Source organism: Dermochelys coriacea, chromosome 1, assembly GCF_009764565.3.
Source record: "Dermochelys coriacea isolate rDerCor1 chromosome 1, rDerCor1.pri.v4, whole genome shotgun sequence".
NCBI lineage: Eukaryota > Metazoa > Chordata > Testudines > Dermochelyidae > Dermochelys > Dermochelys coriacea.
The window spans coordinates 169234069-169250123 of NC_050068.2; the positions used below are offsets into that span (position 1 = coordinate 169234069).

Sequence of the window (16055 nt, forward strand, 5' to 3'; positions counted from 1 at the left end):
TCTTGTTAAAAAGCAGACACCTTGCCCTTTTTTAAAAATGTTAAGCATTTTAACATCAATAAGTAGTTAACTTAATAAATCAAACATGCCAGAACACAGTCTAAATGCCTAGAAGAGTGTCCTGAAAGTGAGAATTTTTTTATTTAATGTTTATAAGAGGGATCGAAATCATCCCTAAAATGGGATCATTTGTATAGTCTAAAGAAGATAGTTTGGGAGCTTCTGTTCTGCTTGTCTCATAACACAAGGACAAGAGGACGTTCAATGAAACTGAAAGGTGGCAAATTCAAAACAGATAAAAATAAATACTTTTACTCAACGTTAGATCAGACTGTGCAACTAATTGCCACAGGATGTCACTGAGGCTAAGAATTTAGCAAGATTTAAGAGGGATTATGCAGATAACAAGACTATCCAGAGTGGTTATAAAAGAAGAAATTTGGAAGAGATGTAAAATCACTTAACACTTAAGGATTAGGATTGAGACCAGGAGGGGGAGGGGCTCACTGGTTACTGGACTAGATAACATGAGCCTGATCCGGTATGGCAGTTCCTATGTTCTTACCATAGTAACCATGGAGGGGTGATAGTTTCTAATGAACAACACATGCCTACAGTGCTTGGACTAGAATCCTTGTTTTGTGCCGCTAAATTCAGATCACTTGAGTTTTGGGGGTTTTTTTAAATTCAGCTACAGAAATACCCAGAGCTTACAAAAGTCAAAATTTGAAATCAGGATAATTTTTAATGACTTGCACTACAGAAACAGAGTTCTGTAAACTTCATAGAAACATCATCATTTACCTTCAGAGTAAGTGTCCCAAATCAATTTTCCGAGCTCAAGTGTAAAGTAGTGCTTTATAGTGAAAGCTGGTTTCAGCCTCGACTATGAAAAGTCTACTGCCTCACCATAATTTTAAAAACATGCTTAAAATAAGATACAAACTCACAGAAAGCAAAGTAAGATGCAGTTCACAGCAGTGGGAGTTAAAAAGGGAAAGTTCAGCCTTAATATCAATTTTCCTTAATGTCAAACCATCTCAACTCTTCCATCCTGTGGGCCACTTCATGAGACCACTACCTTACATCCTCACTACTTGATTCTCAGTGTTTCATACTGCAAATCTTTGGTGCATTCACCACCACAGCTGTAGTGGATTGAGAAACACTTACATAGAGGAGAAAGTCTACTGGCTCATTGTCAGTGGGAATGCAAAATTGGATACACTTCATTGCTTCCCCAGCTCAGTTTTCACATTACATTACACTTCATTTATGTGAGTGTCACCATTGCCTTTTGCTGTCAACTTTTGCTAGCTAATTATTTAAGTGGTGGATTTAATAAATTATTTCATTGTGGTCAATGCAGGTTCTGGGTTGACCAATGTTAAAACAGAAGAGATCTCTGAAGTAAAAATGGATGCAGAGTTCCGACATGATTCAGGATATGAAGTGCATCATCAAAAATTGGTGAGTGAACATCTAGAGCTTTAAATTTGTTTTGAATCACTGTGGCTTATAACGTCCTTACCTACAGGGACATTATGGCCCACATTTTTTTAGTTGCGTGGTTGGAAAAAATATCTACACACAATTTTCACACACAGACGGATTCTCCTCCCTCTTAGATGGGTATAAATTGGGAGCAATTCTATCGGAGTTAGTGAACTTACACCGGTGTAAGACTAGTATGAGAGGAAAACACACACCATATTTGTGAATCAGTTACCAACCTATATGGTAATTTATGCCTGTAGCACGTACGCTCAATGCCCATGATCCAAAAAAGTAAGAAAACAAACACTGAACGGGGAACATCATTAGACACGGTAAAAATACTTCTGGAACCCCAGTGTTGTCCCAAGATATTAGAGATACAAGGTGGGTGAAGTAATAGCTTCAACTTCTGTTGGTGAGAGAGACAAGCTTTTAAGTGACACAGGTCTCTTCATCAGGGCTGGGAAAGGTGTCTAAGGTAGAGTTTCTCAACCTTTTTGATACCAGGAACTGGCTTGCTGCCTTTCTAAACAGTGTCAGGGAGATCTCAAGGACCGGTTGTTGAGAAACACTACTCTAACGGACCATTCACCTTGAATAGTTCCTTAAACTATGTTCTAACTACTTATGCTAAACTATCAGTTCAGTTTTGTGTTTAGCTGCCACACTCTGGGTATGTCTACACGGCAAGTAAAAACCCATGGCTGGCCCAGGCCAGCTGACTCTGCCTAAGGGGCTATCTAATTGCAGTGCAGACATTTCAGCGGGGAGTCATCTAGGCTAGCTAATAGGAAATGCCAAGGAAAGGGTTGTGGCCTAAGCTCTTCCTCAAAGGGAGTTGGTGCCTCCCTCCAAAATGGAGTTCAGCAACTGTCTCCACTCCCAGGGTTGGTCACCATTTTTGCAAAAAATTGAGCAGCAGAGAGGCAGCAGCAGTGATGGCAGCCCCCTTGTAACCTTTAGCCCAGTGGTTAGGGCACTCAGCCAACATATGGTAGACCTGGGTTCAGTTTTCAGGTCTCTTACTTCTCTGGTGCATGCCCCTACCACTGGGCTGTGAGACGGTGTGGTGTGGGTCTCCCTCAAACTCTTCTATGGGAGCTGTTGCATGGTCTATAAATAATTAAATATTCATTGAGCAAAAGTGAGACTGACTGGCTCTCTAGCCCAGTGGTTAGGGCACTATGATGGGGTGTGACTCACCACTGCGGCATCTCCTGCTGGCAGTCTTTGGAATTAGCTCTGCACCTTCTTCTGGTGGTGTCTTGCCCACTGTCACCTCTGTTCCTGGACCTATGTCACTCCCAGGACCACAGCATCCTCTGCAGTGACACTGCCTTTGACTGTGCCACATTCTACATTTCCCCGCTTCCAGAGGAACCTGCAATCTACTGTCCAGCCACTCCCTTCAGTGGTAAACTGCAGCCTCTTTGCCCTTGCATCATGGCCTTAGGCTGCAGATCCCTACGGTCTGCCAAGAGCTGCCTTTAGCTCCCTAAATCTCTGCCTGCAGCACTGCTCTGCCCAGGGTGCTTGCTGCCCTCCACCTACAGCCAGTCCTCCTCCCGTCTCAAACTCCTGGGAGTAACTGATCCTGCTTTGTTCTGCAGCCCTTCTTATATGGGCCGTCCAGCCCTGATTGCCTACTCCTATAAGCCCTTCTGTGATTGGCTGCTTCATGTGCAGCCTCCCTAGGTATGTTTTTAACCCCTTTTCTGCCAGTGTGGGGCCGATGCCCCATCACAGCCACGCATCTGAGAGGTGGGAGACCCAAGTTCAAATCCCTTCTGCGTATCAGGCAGAGGAAGTAATTGAACCTGGGTCTCTCACATCACTTGTGAGTACCCTAACCACTGTTAGGTTATAAAGGGTCTGCCAGCTCCTCCCCTTTCCTGTCTCACTCACTTTCAAAGGAGAAGATTCTCCACTAGATTTAAATTTTCAACTGTAGTTACTTGTATCTTTATTTTGTTTGATATTTTTGTATAGTGAGCAATATATTACACAGTGAGGTAGGCAGGAGAAAGACCCTGCTTAACAGTGCATTGTGACTCTTATGAATACAAAGATATCCAAATGACAGAACACGTCTTCTAACAGGGACATATCCAAAGCCCGTTCAGAAAGATTCCCCCTGACTCCAGGAATCAGGACCATTTTGAGCAGGACCATTAGGAGTAATGTAGTGGAAGATTCTCACAGCAATGTTGCAATACTACAAGCAAATAGTTAAATCAGTTTTCTTGCTTCCTAAGGAATAATACATGGTGGAATTTCATATCTTAGATTTCTAAAATCCTAATAATAAACTTGAAAGGTTTCTTTTTAAAATATATTCTTAAACCTAAGTAGTGCTGAAAAATTAAAATTAATATGGGACTCAAATTTGCATTTGAACTAGGTAATGACTGTAAAAAGATACTCAGCTCTTTGATGCTGAGAATTGAGAATTCCCAGGGTGACAAGCTAATCCAAAATGCATTAGCACTAATTTGGGAAATTCTGCCACACCTCACTCAGGAGGGTTAAATATTATGATGATAAGTCAGAGAAAGGTTATTGGGAAGAGGAAACCTGGCACTAGTGCATTTTAATGTACTTATTTTCATTTTATTGCCTCTATGTCACACACAGTCAATTATAGTAACTTAAAAAGTGACAGTGGCAGGTATCAGTGCAAGCAATTAGGAGCTGCAGCTCCCTCTACTGTGCTAGTGGAAAAGATAATGTATTGTATTTGGTAAAGGGAATATTGTATCTCTTTAAAAATACCTGATTTTAAATTGTGTTATCCTGTGTTATCTACTTATAGCCAGAACCATTACTTAGTATTAATTAGGAAGTCATCATCTTCATATATCACATCATTTTAGTTTTTATTGAAGGCACATACTGGGGTAGTATTCCCATATTGTTTCAAATGTACTGTGACTGAAAATACATGACAAATTTCTTATTACCATACACAGTGTTACCATCTTAGTCAGACTTCTTACTGGAAAGACACATTAATGTTGTTGTTCTAAATCAGTAAGTATTCCTAAGTAATATTTTCTCTTTCCCCTGACTGGAGTTATTTTTGAGTTCTGTCTTTGAGATTGTCACCTGATTAGGTGTATTTGAAAGCAGTAGGTATAGACATGCTTTTAGATTTTTTTTTTCTCATCTGGAAGATTTTTAAAGAGAAAATCCCTTTGGAATACTTACTGAGATGCTCAGAATTCATATGTAAAACATAATGCAGGGCTGCAATTAATAATTGACCTGAAGTTGCAGTTATTTTTCTGTTGATAGGTATTTGTGTTTTAGTTGTATCATACATTGTTTTTCGTAACTGAAAATCCTTCAGGCCTTACTCTTTTGCTAACCTGTATGAAGCAAACAGAAATTATCTAAATTTAAAATAAGTATATTTGCATGTTTTTGTGTACATGCATGTAAAATTGTCAGGAGGCATTAACACTGTCAGTACATCAAATTATGCAAACTCTGTACATTTTATGTTTGTTCCATTGCATTTTTAACACTGCTTAAACATTTCTTGCTGACAACAATGGAACAGCATATTTAATTTGTATGTTTTAATATCTTTACATGGAAGATTGTTTTCTTTAAAAAATGTGATACAGCTCTTTGATTATTAGACAAGAATTTGAAAAGGAGGAAGAAGCAGGAAATCAGCTAAATATTATGCTCTTAATTTGCCCTGGAGGGTAAATGAAGATACAAGAAAGAGCAAATAATTTTTCCTCTATTTAATCCACATATATATATATATATATATATATATATATATATATATATATATATATATATATATATATAGCGCTTGTCTACAAGACCTTACTCTGATGATAAACAAGAATGTTCATCATTGATAAGCAGACAGTTATTTTTAATTTATTTTTATATAATTAAAATATTTTCTCCTCACTCTGGAAAGGCTTGATTTGCCTTACTAGGCACCTTAAAATAGTTTAGCAAATGGGAAAATAAACATACTATCTCTTTGCTGCTAGACAAATCACCTTGCTTTCTTGAACTTTCTCCCCTTAACCCAGCTGGTTACATTGAGGCTTCATTGTTATCCTGTAGGTTTAAAATAAGCCTTTATATCAGACAAGCACATCATGCTTACCCAAACCAATCTTGACTATATGTAAATTCATGAAACATTTAATGCTTTAGCATCTCAAAGGTAGATGTACGTTCTCCCAATATTTTTCCTCAATCCTCGCCAATCACCCTCGGGTTTGTGTAGCCATCCCCTAAACTAACCTGAGCAGCAATTACAAGTCATATTTCAAGTGCCTCTAAAACAGATGGGCAGTGCTGGTTTAGCAGCCCATGGAGAGAAGTCCTCCATGGATCCACAGAACTGGTACACTACAGGCAGTAGCCATTAAAACTTGCCACACTGCCCGTGTACCTTTTCTATGACAGGGAGAGCTTAGTGCTACAGTGACCTGGTTGCTGCACTCCTGAAGAGATTGGAACATCGGGGTCATGAACTAACATAAAAGTCCACTTGGACTTTTTGTAAGTTGCATAGAAGACTGTACAACTTAGCTAAATAGCAGAGGGGATTTCATTACTTATCTGCTTTATTTTTGTTTCCTAGGTATTCTTTGCTGAAGATGTCGGTTCAAACAAAGGTGCTATCATTGGACTAATGGTGGGAGGTGTCGTCATAGCAACAGTCATTGTCATTACTTTGGTGATGCTGAAGAAAAAACAGTACACATCCATTCATCATGGTGTAGTGGAGGTGGGTAAAGGTTACCAAGCAAAGCTGCGCTTACGTGAATGGAGATGGCAACAGTGTGCTGTGAACAACCATGTAAATCCATGTGTTTACAAATGGACTAAGAAAATGAGCTCCTTGATTAACTAGTGATTGAAAGTAGTGTGGCTGTCTTGTTAAACTAATAGTATTATTCAGCAGGATGTAACTGAATGATCTGAACACGTAAATATAAGCACAGCAATCCATAGGATATGCCACATCTAATTAAATCTCAAACTGCAAAAATCTGTCCAGGAATTATCCATGACCTATGACATTTAACATAGACATTAATTTCCCTTTAGAATTTAACAGTAGCTGCAAAGAGAATATTGTATGGGTTGAAAAATCTGAGTTATTACTATTGTCATTGGGAATTCACATGTAAGGACTTTTTTTTAATTGGTTTCTAAAAGGTTAACTAAACAGTTAGCTAAAATTTTTGGATTTTACTGTGTACAGTAGCAAATGCAGATTTGCCCTACACAGGTGCTGTATTACTTTTTCTTCTACCAACAGGATTAATTCTTTCCAGCCAATAGCCTTTGATTTACAGCTAATATTAAACTTATAGATTTGAAAACCACATATAAAACTTGCAAGATCTTTTCTCGGAATGAAAACTGCTTCGTATCCCAAAGTGTCAAGTAAATCCATCACATACTCACAATACATTTAAAGTAGTACTGCTGCTACCACCTGCTGTGATTTAACGGAACTTCACTATAAATAAAAAGCACAATGAACTTTAAAAAAAAAAAAAAAAAAAAAAAAAAACAACCTCCTCCTTTGGTACTGATACCCAGAACATTCACTGAAGATATCTATTCATTTTGCATTAGTGCATCGTATCAGGCAATCCTCAAGAGATTCAGATCTTTTCTTTCCAGAAACTGTCAGCTAAACATTTTCAGTTTTAAATTAAACTAAATTTTGCTAATTTCTTTAGGTACATTTGTCTTGGCAGCAATTTAATTCGTATGAGTGACACTTCAGGCCCTACAGGATACATAGGAGGGATGATTCTTAAACACACGCAGTACATTATTCAGTGCAGAAGAGATTTAAAATTTTGGGGACTCTGTTTTATTTTTGTGACGTATTTATTTAGTATTTTTATAGCCCAGACAAAATTAAACAGATGGCCATTGTGACTGATTGGTCCTGTGCCGTAGGAACTCTTAAGCTTTTAATTTAAAAAAAAAAATAGGTTTGGATAAAAATGGAGAGGATTATCTTAGATCTGTGTGAATTTTCTGTAACAAAAATCAAATCAGATGTTTTAGCCTAACTCTTGAAAATACAGTAGTAGCTTATGTACAGCTGAGCAGGGTATCAATGGCAGCGTAACTGACTGGTGAATAAATAATAATAGCTAGTGCTTACAGAGGACTTTTAAATCTAGCATGAATACCTAATCAATTAGCAGTACAGAAATTAAGGCAGTACTGTCTGGTGGTTTGTTTGGGAATGGGCTCCAAGATTCTTGATTGTGGCCTTGGTTTGTGGCCTTAGTCAAATCACTTAACCTCTCTGCCTTAGTTACTCACCTGCAAAATTGGGATAATACTTATTATTTCCCAGGGATGCTGAGGATTAATTAATAAATGTTTTTACAGCACTTTGAAAAATGTAAAACTCTGTAGGCAGTAAATTCTTCTTAACAAAATGTCTTTGAAGTAAGGATATTCCAGTCCAAAGAGTCCAGTCCAAAATTTATCTGGCAAAGTTATGCACTAAAGGCATAACATTTAAAATATAAATAACTTAGCATCTGGTCTACATTAGATGTATTTTGACAAACTAATTTTGGATCCCATCTGTTTACCTTGTGTCGGAAACTACTATGACAATTTAAATTTATGTTAATAGATGTAAGTTTACAAAACAGTTTCCATTACAACATATTCCTAGCTTTCTGAAAATTCTCTACTGTTAAAATTCTTAATATTTGTTCTCTAGTGTGATTTGCGGGGGGGAATACTATAGCCATTAGAAAGGTGTTGCAATATTTTTTTTAAAAACAGATTTTTAAAACTGACTCAATTTTGATGGTTAAAATTTTCCATGTAAATTGTCCTCATTGAGAGGAGGACAACCACAAACAATTCTGAGGGGGGGGACAAATTGTTAACTGATGTGAATGATTGCAAACAAACAGTTAAAAATGGGGTACAGACATTGTGCATCATCGCCTTAAAATAAAATCCCAAACCCTAAACATCTTTGCTTACAATATACTTGTGGGCTCTAGGAAATATTGCCTGCTATTCCAGCTCTAAAGTTAGCATAAACACTTCTTGAGAACCAGCTCCTGAAGTCACATGAGGATTAGCTGCATAGAAAATCTGTACATGAGAGCAAAAGGGTCTGTACAGACAAAAGAAAAGGCTATTTACGTAAAGGAGAAAAATGGTAGTGAAATAATGCCCAGGCTTATACTAAGAAGTATTCTCTCTCAGAAAAGAGAAGTGCTGTCATTGTTATGCTCTCTAGAGCTTCAGCATGTCCATACCTGGAATATTGCATTCAGCTCTGAGTGACTCAGATTGGACAATATGGAAACTGCTAAGAGAAGAACAAAAAAATGGTTATGGTTGATGGGGCTGACTGACAAGGAAAGCATAAGAGTTAAATGTATAGATTGGCAGAACAGAAAGTAAGATGAGACATAAGTCTACAAATACTTGAGATGTGTAACTATCGAGAAGGGAGGAAAAATATTTAGCATCATAAAATAGGTAAAGAAAGCAGCAGAGAAGGGAAATGGAGGCTGCAAAGTGGGGTTGACAATGAGATCAGAGAGTCTGGGGTATAATCACCGCCAGAGAAGCAGAAGAATTATCACTTGACACTTCTAAAACAAAATGGGGGGGAAAATTACAAGAAAATTTACAGTAGTGTAAACTGACTAGGAGAGAAACTAGATGTCCTAATAAGTCTTTTCTATCTATAGATTCCATGATTTGGTGATGATAGGGAATGTGTTATAAATTAGCTTATCAAATGTAGGTTTTGCCTTAATATGGAATGTTCTATTCAACTTTGCCATGTTTTCATAGACACACATTGCTGTTGCCCTTGCAATACAATTATTTATGATGCTCCTGCTTATCTCTTCAGTTTCTTATCTGTTCTTTAGTCTCATCTGTTTCTGCATCTGATTAAATAAATAAAAAGAAGAACAGAGAGTAATCTCCTCATCCTGTCTCACATCTCGGCTAGATTGTACTGTGTGCTCCTCCTCCCCTCTGATTCTGAACAAAGGAATCACACTGGGAGCTCAAAGCTAAAACAACAGATGGAGTTCAGTACAATATTGTCTAAAGCTTCAGTAAGAAGAGTACAGCACAGCCATAGCCCAGTCCTGTAGCCCAGATACTCTTCGCCCAGGGCAGTCTAGTGGCAAGGACTAGCCATTTAGCACCAAGTATTGGAGGGGTAGTGGTGTTTGTCTGAATCCACAAAAACAACGAAGAGTCCGGTGGCACCTTAAAGACAAACAGATTTATTTGGGCATAAGCTTTTGTGGGTAAAATACCTACTTCAACTTTACCTTTACAGGTACTGTTATTAATTATTTGTATTACATTACTGTGTAGGGCTCCACTCATGGCCTAGGACCGCCACTGCTCTAAGCACTGTATAAGCGCAGAACAAAAAGATGGCCTCCGCCCCAGTGATCTTACACTTTATCCTGATTGGCTCTACTGGGCAGAACTAAAATATTAATATTTCATCATTCTAATTAAAAATGTTTTTGTTCAGAATCCTGATGGTGGAACATAGTCCTGGCCAGATATTAACTCACTGAATTGTGTTAAATGCAATATAGCCATGTATAGGGCAAGTGGTAACCTGTGAAGAGAGGGTATTTTAACAGCAGGAGCCAGTCAACTAGTCTGGAGATAATTGCCGAGACACTCTTGTGGACAGAGCCTGCAACGCTGTCACTATCTCCTACGAAGCCCCGCTAATGCCAGGGCTGCTATCACTGTGGGAAATAGTAATGAGGACTCTCCAGGAGAGGTAGGATAGAAAGGAGAGAACACTGGCAGGCACAGAGAGCGTCATTAAAATGTAAGGGCAGGATTGTACGCTAGCTGCTGAGCAAGTCATTGTACCTGAAGTCTCTTGGGGATTTGAGGGCAGAGGTTGAAGAGGAGACAGGATGTGAAGTTCCCAAGGGCTCCCCTGCCCTTGATAAATTGGAACAATTGTTGACAGCTAAGCTGAGCACTCATCCGCTGATTGCACCAGTTGAAAGAAACAGTAATATTCTGGCACTATACAAATGTTTTTTTCTTTTGAAAATGAAAGGTTTGTTCCTACTCCCAAAAGCTAGGGAAATGTAAAAGAGCGTGCCTCCTCTCTAGCCAGCAGCTGGTTTGTACAAAGCCATGTGCTGTGTCAGCTTGACGGAAGACAAACACTTTTCAGGTTTGTTCCAAGTCAGTTTGTATATATTTTTACATCTAACAACATTGCTCATTGCAGGCTCAGCTTTAAAAATCTAGCACCCTTTAATGACAATATTTTAACAAGAGAAGGGTCCAGTTACATTCCAGAATAGGGACCATAGGAAGTGCCAAGTCAGACCAGACTAGTGATCCATCCCATTTAATATCCTGTTGCCAATAATGGCCATGAGAGAGGGCAAGAAATCCCGCTATAGCCAGTTATGGAACGACCTGCCTGTGGCAGCAGGGTCCGACCCTTATAGTTAGTGATCTTGCTTGACAGAGAAGGGAAAGGATTATTGTCACATACAGATTTTTTAAGGCGATTTACAGTCGGTTGAAATTGGAACAAAGGTGGGGAGAGAAGATTTTAGAATGGATGCTAAAATAGGGCTGATTTTGATGCAGCAAGTCACCTGATGTATTTTTACATGTGACACTTTTCTTCTTTAGTCAGTGGGATAACATGAAATAGGAAATGGTTCTGATGGGAAGATACTGTGAGATGCAAGGGGTTAATCTAAGTCACAGTCCATGCAGACAAGGCCATAGAAATAGGTAGATTAGCTTGCATTTTCCCTGAGTGTGGAACAACATATCCCTTATTTTCCTCTGGAGCTTCAGGTAACATAACTTTTAAAGGGGGACAGTCTCGTCCTCCCCACGCTAAAATATTTCCAGCATTGGAGATCATATTTCAAGAAAATCAGGCATCAGGTTTGTTTAGACTGGAGAAGATAAACTGGGGGAGACATAATTTTTAAGTACATAAAAGACTGTTGCAAGGAGAAGGGAGAAAAATTGTTTTCTTTAACCTCTGAGGATAGGACAAGAAGCAATGGGCTTAAATTGCACCAAAGGCAGTTTAGGTTGGACATTAGGAAAAACTTCCTAACTGTCAGGGTGGTTATGCACTGGAATAAAATTGCCTAGGGAGGTTGTAGAATCTCCATCATTGGAGATTTTAAGAGCAGGTTAGACAAACACCTTCCAGGGATGGTATAATACTTAGTCCTGTCATGAGTGCAAGGGACTGGACCAGATTACCTCTCAAGGTCTCTTCCAGACCTACAATTCTATAAGCACTTCTCCTTTACTTATTCATCCAAAGGTAAGACTAAACTAGCCTGCTGCATAAAATTTCTTGAGAGAATACATTTTTCATTATTGAAAAGGTTATTTTATGCTAAAAATAAAGGTTATTTTTACTAAAGGTCATTACATACAGAAATTCACATTAAAATTTTCATAGCTAATATTTTAGAGTAGTTTAGAATACTCTGTGCCCTTCCTGCTTTTAAGTCTTCTGACAAAGTAGATTTATTTTTTTTAAAAAAAGGAAGATGGCAAACAGTAGAGGTAAAGGATAGCAAATAGAATAGCTATGGGGGGCGGGTCCCCCTTAGCTCTGTTTTAAGAGGTAATTAGGAAGATAGGCAGGAGATGGTAGGTTTTGAATACACAACAGTTATGTGTTCACACATTAACATTTTTTTAACATTTAGAGACTGGTCTCACCACCTGTAATGTGGTATAGTTTCACATTACTGTAATGTTCAGTGAAGGAAACTAATATATAGAGCAGCGGTTACTCAGAAATGATTGTTCTTATCTGCTAAGAAATTAAGTCACTTTTAGTTGAGTAGAAAATATTTAACTAGGTCAGAAACAAAGCGCTGATATTGGGGACCAAATTCAACCCTGGAGTAAGAGGACATGTTCCCCATTAAATGCTATGGGATTGTTGATTGTGGGCCCTCATCAGTATCCTTAATTTTTATTAGCAAATTTGAAAGGTCCCAGTTGGGAACTATAGACAGTGTCTAATAGGGTCCAGCACAAGCCACCTCCTACTGTTACACGCCCTCTGTGCCAGGCTCTCTGCAAGCACAGGAAGAGTGTCCTAAGCATTTGCGACCTGGAAGACAGCCAGTAGATGAAGGAGGTAGGGAAACGAGATGCAAACTGTCTCCCTTTTCCCCATTTTTGTCTGTCAGGTTGCAAATTCTTTAAAGCAGGGACAAGCAGTCGTGGTAAGCGCACTGCAGAAAGAAGCTGGTCTCTCTCTCAGCTGGTTGCCAGATCCTCGAGCAAACGTAACCTCTTCTGATGACTAGTTCTTGTCCTGCAGGTTACAGCAGCAGAGGCCAGCCATTGCTGTCTAGGTCAAGAGGGAGGTTCCTTCGGGCCAAGGCAGTAGGAGCAGGGCTGAGCTTACCTGCCTGCAAGTTACTCTTCAGAGAAGCTTCTAGTTAATAATTCCCAGGTGCTACTCCAGGTGTTGAGCCATAACGCCCTTCATGGTTTGGGTCCTGGATATCTTTGAGAGGAGAGTCAGCCTCTTTCTTTAAGCTGGTTGTTGAGCACTAATAGACCTTAGTGTTGTGGTGCCCTGTTCACTGGAGAACCATCCCATCAAGAATTTGGTCCATCAGGGCCAGAGTCTGTTGACCAGGGCAAGCTCCAAGACTTACCTCCCTACTTAGGCTTTTCCTGTGAGGGTAGGGTTGAGGAGTGAGCCCTTTGCTTGCTTTTCTTTCTTATGGGGTTGGAGCTTTCACAGATGTGTTTAAATGCACTGATAAGAGCTCAGAATATAAAAGGGAGGAATAAGTAAACCTGAGCCATTGTGTGGATCAGAGGAAACCTGACCATGGCCCGTTTTCTCCCCACTCTAGGTGGATGCTGCAGTGACACCAGAGGAACGCCATCTTTCCAAGATGCAACAAAATGGCTATGAAAATCCAACCTACAAGTTCTTTGAACAGATGCAGAACTAGAACACCACAACAGCCTCATGAGTTGGACAGCAAAATGATTGCTTCACTGCCCATCGGTGTTCGATTATAGAATAACGTGGAAAGAAACAAAAACACACTGTTTTATTATTTACTCATTATCGCCTTTTGACAGCTGTGCTGTAACACAAGTAGATGCCTGAACTTGAAATAATAAAAATCAGTAATGTATTTTCTCTCTCTTTACATTTCGGTCTTTACACTACATTATTAATGAATGTTTTTTGTGTACTGTAAAGAGTTTAGCTGTATTTAACTAGTGCATGGATAGATTCTCTTTCCCAATTATTTATCATGTGGCCCCTTAGCCCACTGTATATTATTCTTGTGATTTGTGGCAAAAATTAAGTCCTTCTTGACATATGCTTTAAAGAATTGATGGGGGATGCTTCCTGTGTCTTAGCTGCTTCTCTTTGCTGAGATTTGTTTTCTGATCAGTAGACATTTTAAAGTAAAACTACTTCTTTTTAAAGTATTCCAGATGAGTTATTTTCTTCTGCAGTTGCATTTTATTGTACAGATGGTTGCTTCTGCTGTATTAGTAATGTAGGAATCATGGGAATACACATTTGTTTCTTTGTGCCTGTTTTATGTGCACACCTTAGGCATTGGAAGGTAAACTTATTTTCTTTTCCATGTACCTTTTTGATCTTTTAATAAAAATTAAAAATTAAAAAGAATCCCTGTTAATTGTGAGCACTTCCATAAGGAAAAAGTGCCTGCTGGTTGAAAATTAATGGGGATCCTACAAATGTTTCTGCAGGATGATTGTACAGAATCATTGCTTATGAATTGATAGCTTTCTACACTGTGTTACATAAATAAATTAAGAAAAAAACCTTTGGACAAGAGTTTTCTTTGGAGGCAGGAACAGGTATGTTGAAAGTAATCAATAATCGTCAAGCATTCATAGAGCTGGAGGGAAGGGGTGTTTTCCTGCAAGTGGATATGGACCAGAACATCCACAGTTTGAATATAGAGGAACAAAATGGCACTGTGGGGAGGGGGCATGGCCTTTGGCACCCCTTCCCCCTAACGTGTCATTTTTTCACTTTGTATGATAGTGTTTTAATGTAAATAAATACATTCCTGGAGGAGTTCCATTGTAGTGGTGTGATTATGTAATTACCAACCTCCCTCCCTCCCTCCCAATAGCTTGTCTAAACATGTGCAGGCTGATGTACACAAAGTCAACACCCACAATACAGGAATGATTCACTGGAAGGTTGTTCTCTCATTACTACTGTTCCTCCACTGGTCATGCTGTGCCAGTTGCATTCTCGTGGTGTTCCATTTAAATCAATGTAATGTTGAGCTGTATGCAATCAGCTAGCAGTCCTGAAATCTGCAACAAAGCGTAACTGCTACGCAGCTCTTCTTTTTCCACAACACCAATGTGTGGTTTGCAAAGGCTAAAGACAAAATTGCTTTCCCTGGACCCGCCTGAAGAGAATGAATCGCATGATAATGACAAGGTAATATACAGCTGTTGTACCTTTCTCTCTCTTTGTGATCCATGAAGCAGGGTAAGATTGGTGTTCATCTGCCTATCTCACCTACAGTGCTGGAGCTGGTAGGCATGCTCAGAGGCCGGCTACTGGATCAGGTCCTCTTCGGAATCTGTCCAGAGGTGGTGGTGGTGGTGGTGCTGCTGCTGCCCACCTTAAGTTTTAGCCCAGTGGTTAGAATACACCCCGGCACATGGGAGACCTAGGTTCAATCCACCTCTCTCCTGATAGAGCGGGGAGATTCTTGTTCAGAATCCTAAGGAGAGCGTGCTTACCACTGACGTGAGGTCCCTCAGTCTCTCCTGTGAAAGCCGTTCCGCTGTGGATAAATACTTAAACAGGAGAGTCCGAGGGATCCTATAGCCTAGTGGTTAGAGCACCCTTCTGCAACATGAGATTCAAGTTCATATCCTTTCTCCACCTCAGGCAGAGGAGGGGCATTACACCAGGGCCCCCCCCCCCATCTCAGGTGAGTGTGCAGACACCTGACAGGAGAGTTACAAGAGGGGCCCTTTCTTCTCCAGCCAGGTTTTGAATGGGGCTGGGGCCAGGGCCAGAGCCAGCAGACATACTCTGAACTCAGGCACTGCAGGCAGGGGAATGTCTATCTTCCCCTCGTTTGAGGATCACATCAGGATGTAAGCTGAAGACAGGCATCCAAAAACCCAGAGTGAGGCAGAAACGCACATGCCACGGGCACTTTTTACAGTGCAAATGTAGGTATTTTAGCCGGTAGTTAAACGTGGGTGTTGTGGTTCACAATCATGCCTAACACTTGAATACCTAAACCACAGATTTAGGCACCAATGTTCCTTTGTGGATCTGGATCCTAAGCCCCGCTGCACTTCACTGCTAGCTCACTTAGGTGTCTCTTGTGGTCCCACCCTTAGGCACCTCCCTCTCTGCATTGTAGAGGGAGTCTGGGCACCTAACTGGAGGTTGTGAATTCCACTAGTTGGCAGGGTGTCTAGGAGTCAGGTGTTGCAGCAACCAAGACCTGTGAATC

At 39.9% G+C, this 16055-nt stretch overlaps 1 protein-coding gene across 5 annotated transcripts in view; it reads left to right on the plus strand.

Moving 5' to 3' along the window:
- Nucleotides 1-14638, plus strand: part of LOC119850223 (amyloid beta precursor protein) — a 296641-nt gene extending 282003 nt beyond the window's left edge. For all 5 annotated transcript variants that reach the window (XM_038388150.2, XM_038388151.2, XM_038388153.2 and 2 more), the window contains 3 exons: nucleotides 1370-1470; nucleotides 6119-6265; nucleotides 13422-14638. In XM_038388150.2, the coding sequence (XP_038244078.1) occupies nucleotides 1370-1470; nucleotides 6119-6265; nucleotides 13422-13523 (350 nt within the window). In that variant the 3' untranslated portion in view covers nucleotides 13524-14638. The remainder of the gene's footprint in view (nucleotides 1-1369; nucleotides 1471-6118; nucleotides 6266-13421) is intronic.
- Nucleotides 14639-16055: the final 1417 nt, after the last annotated feature.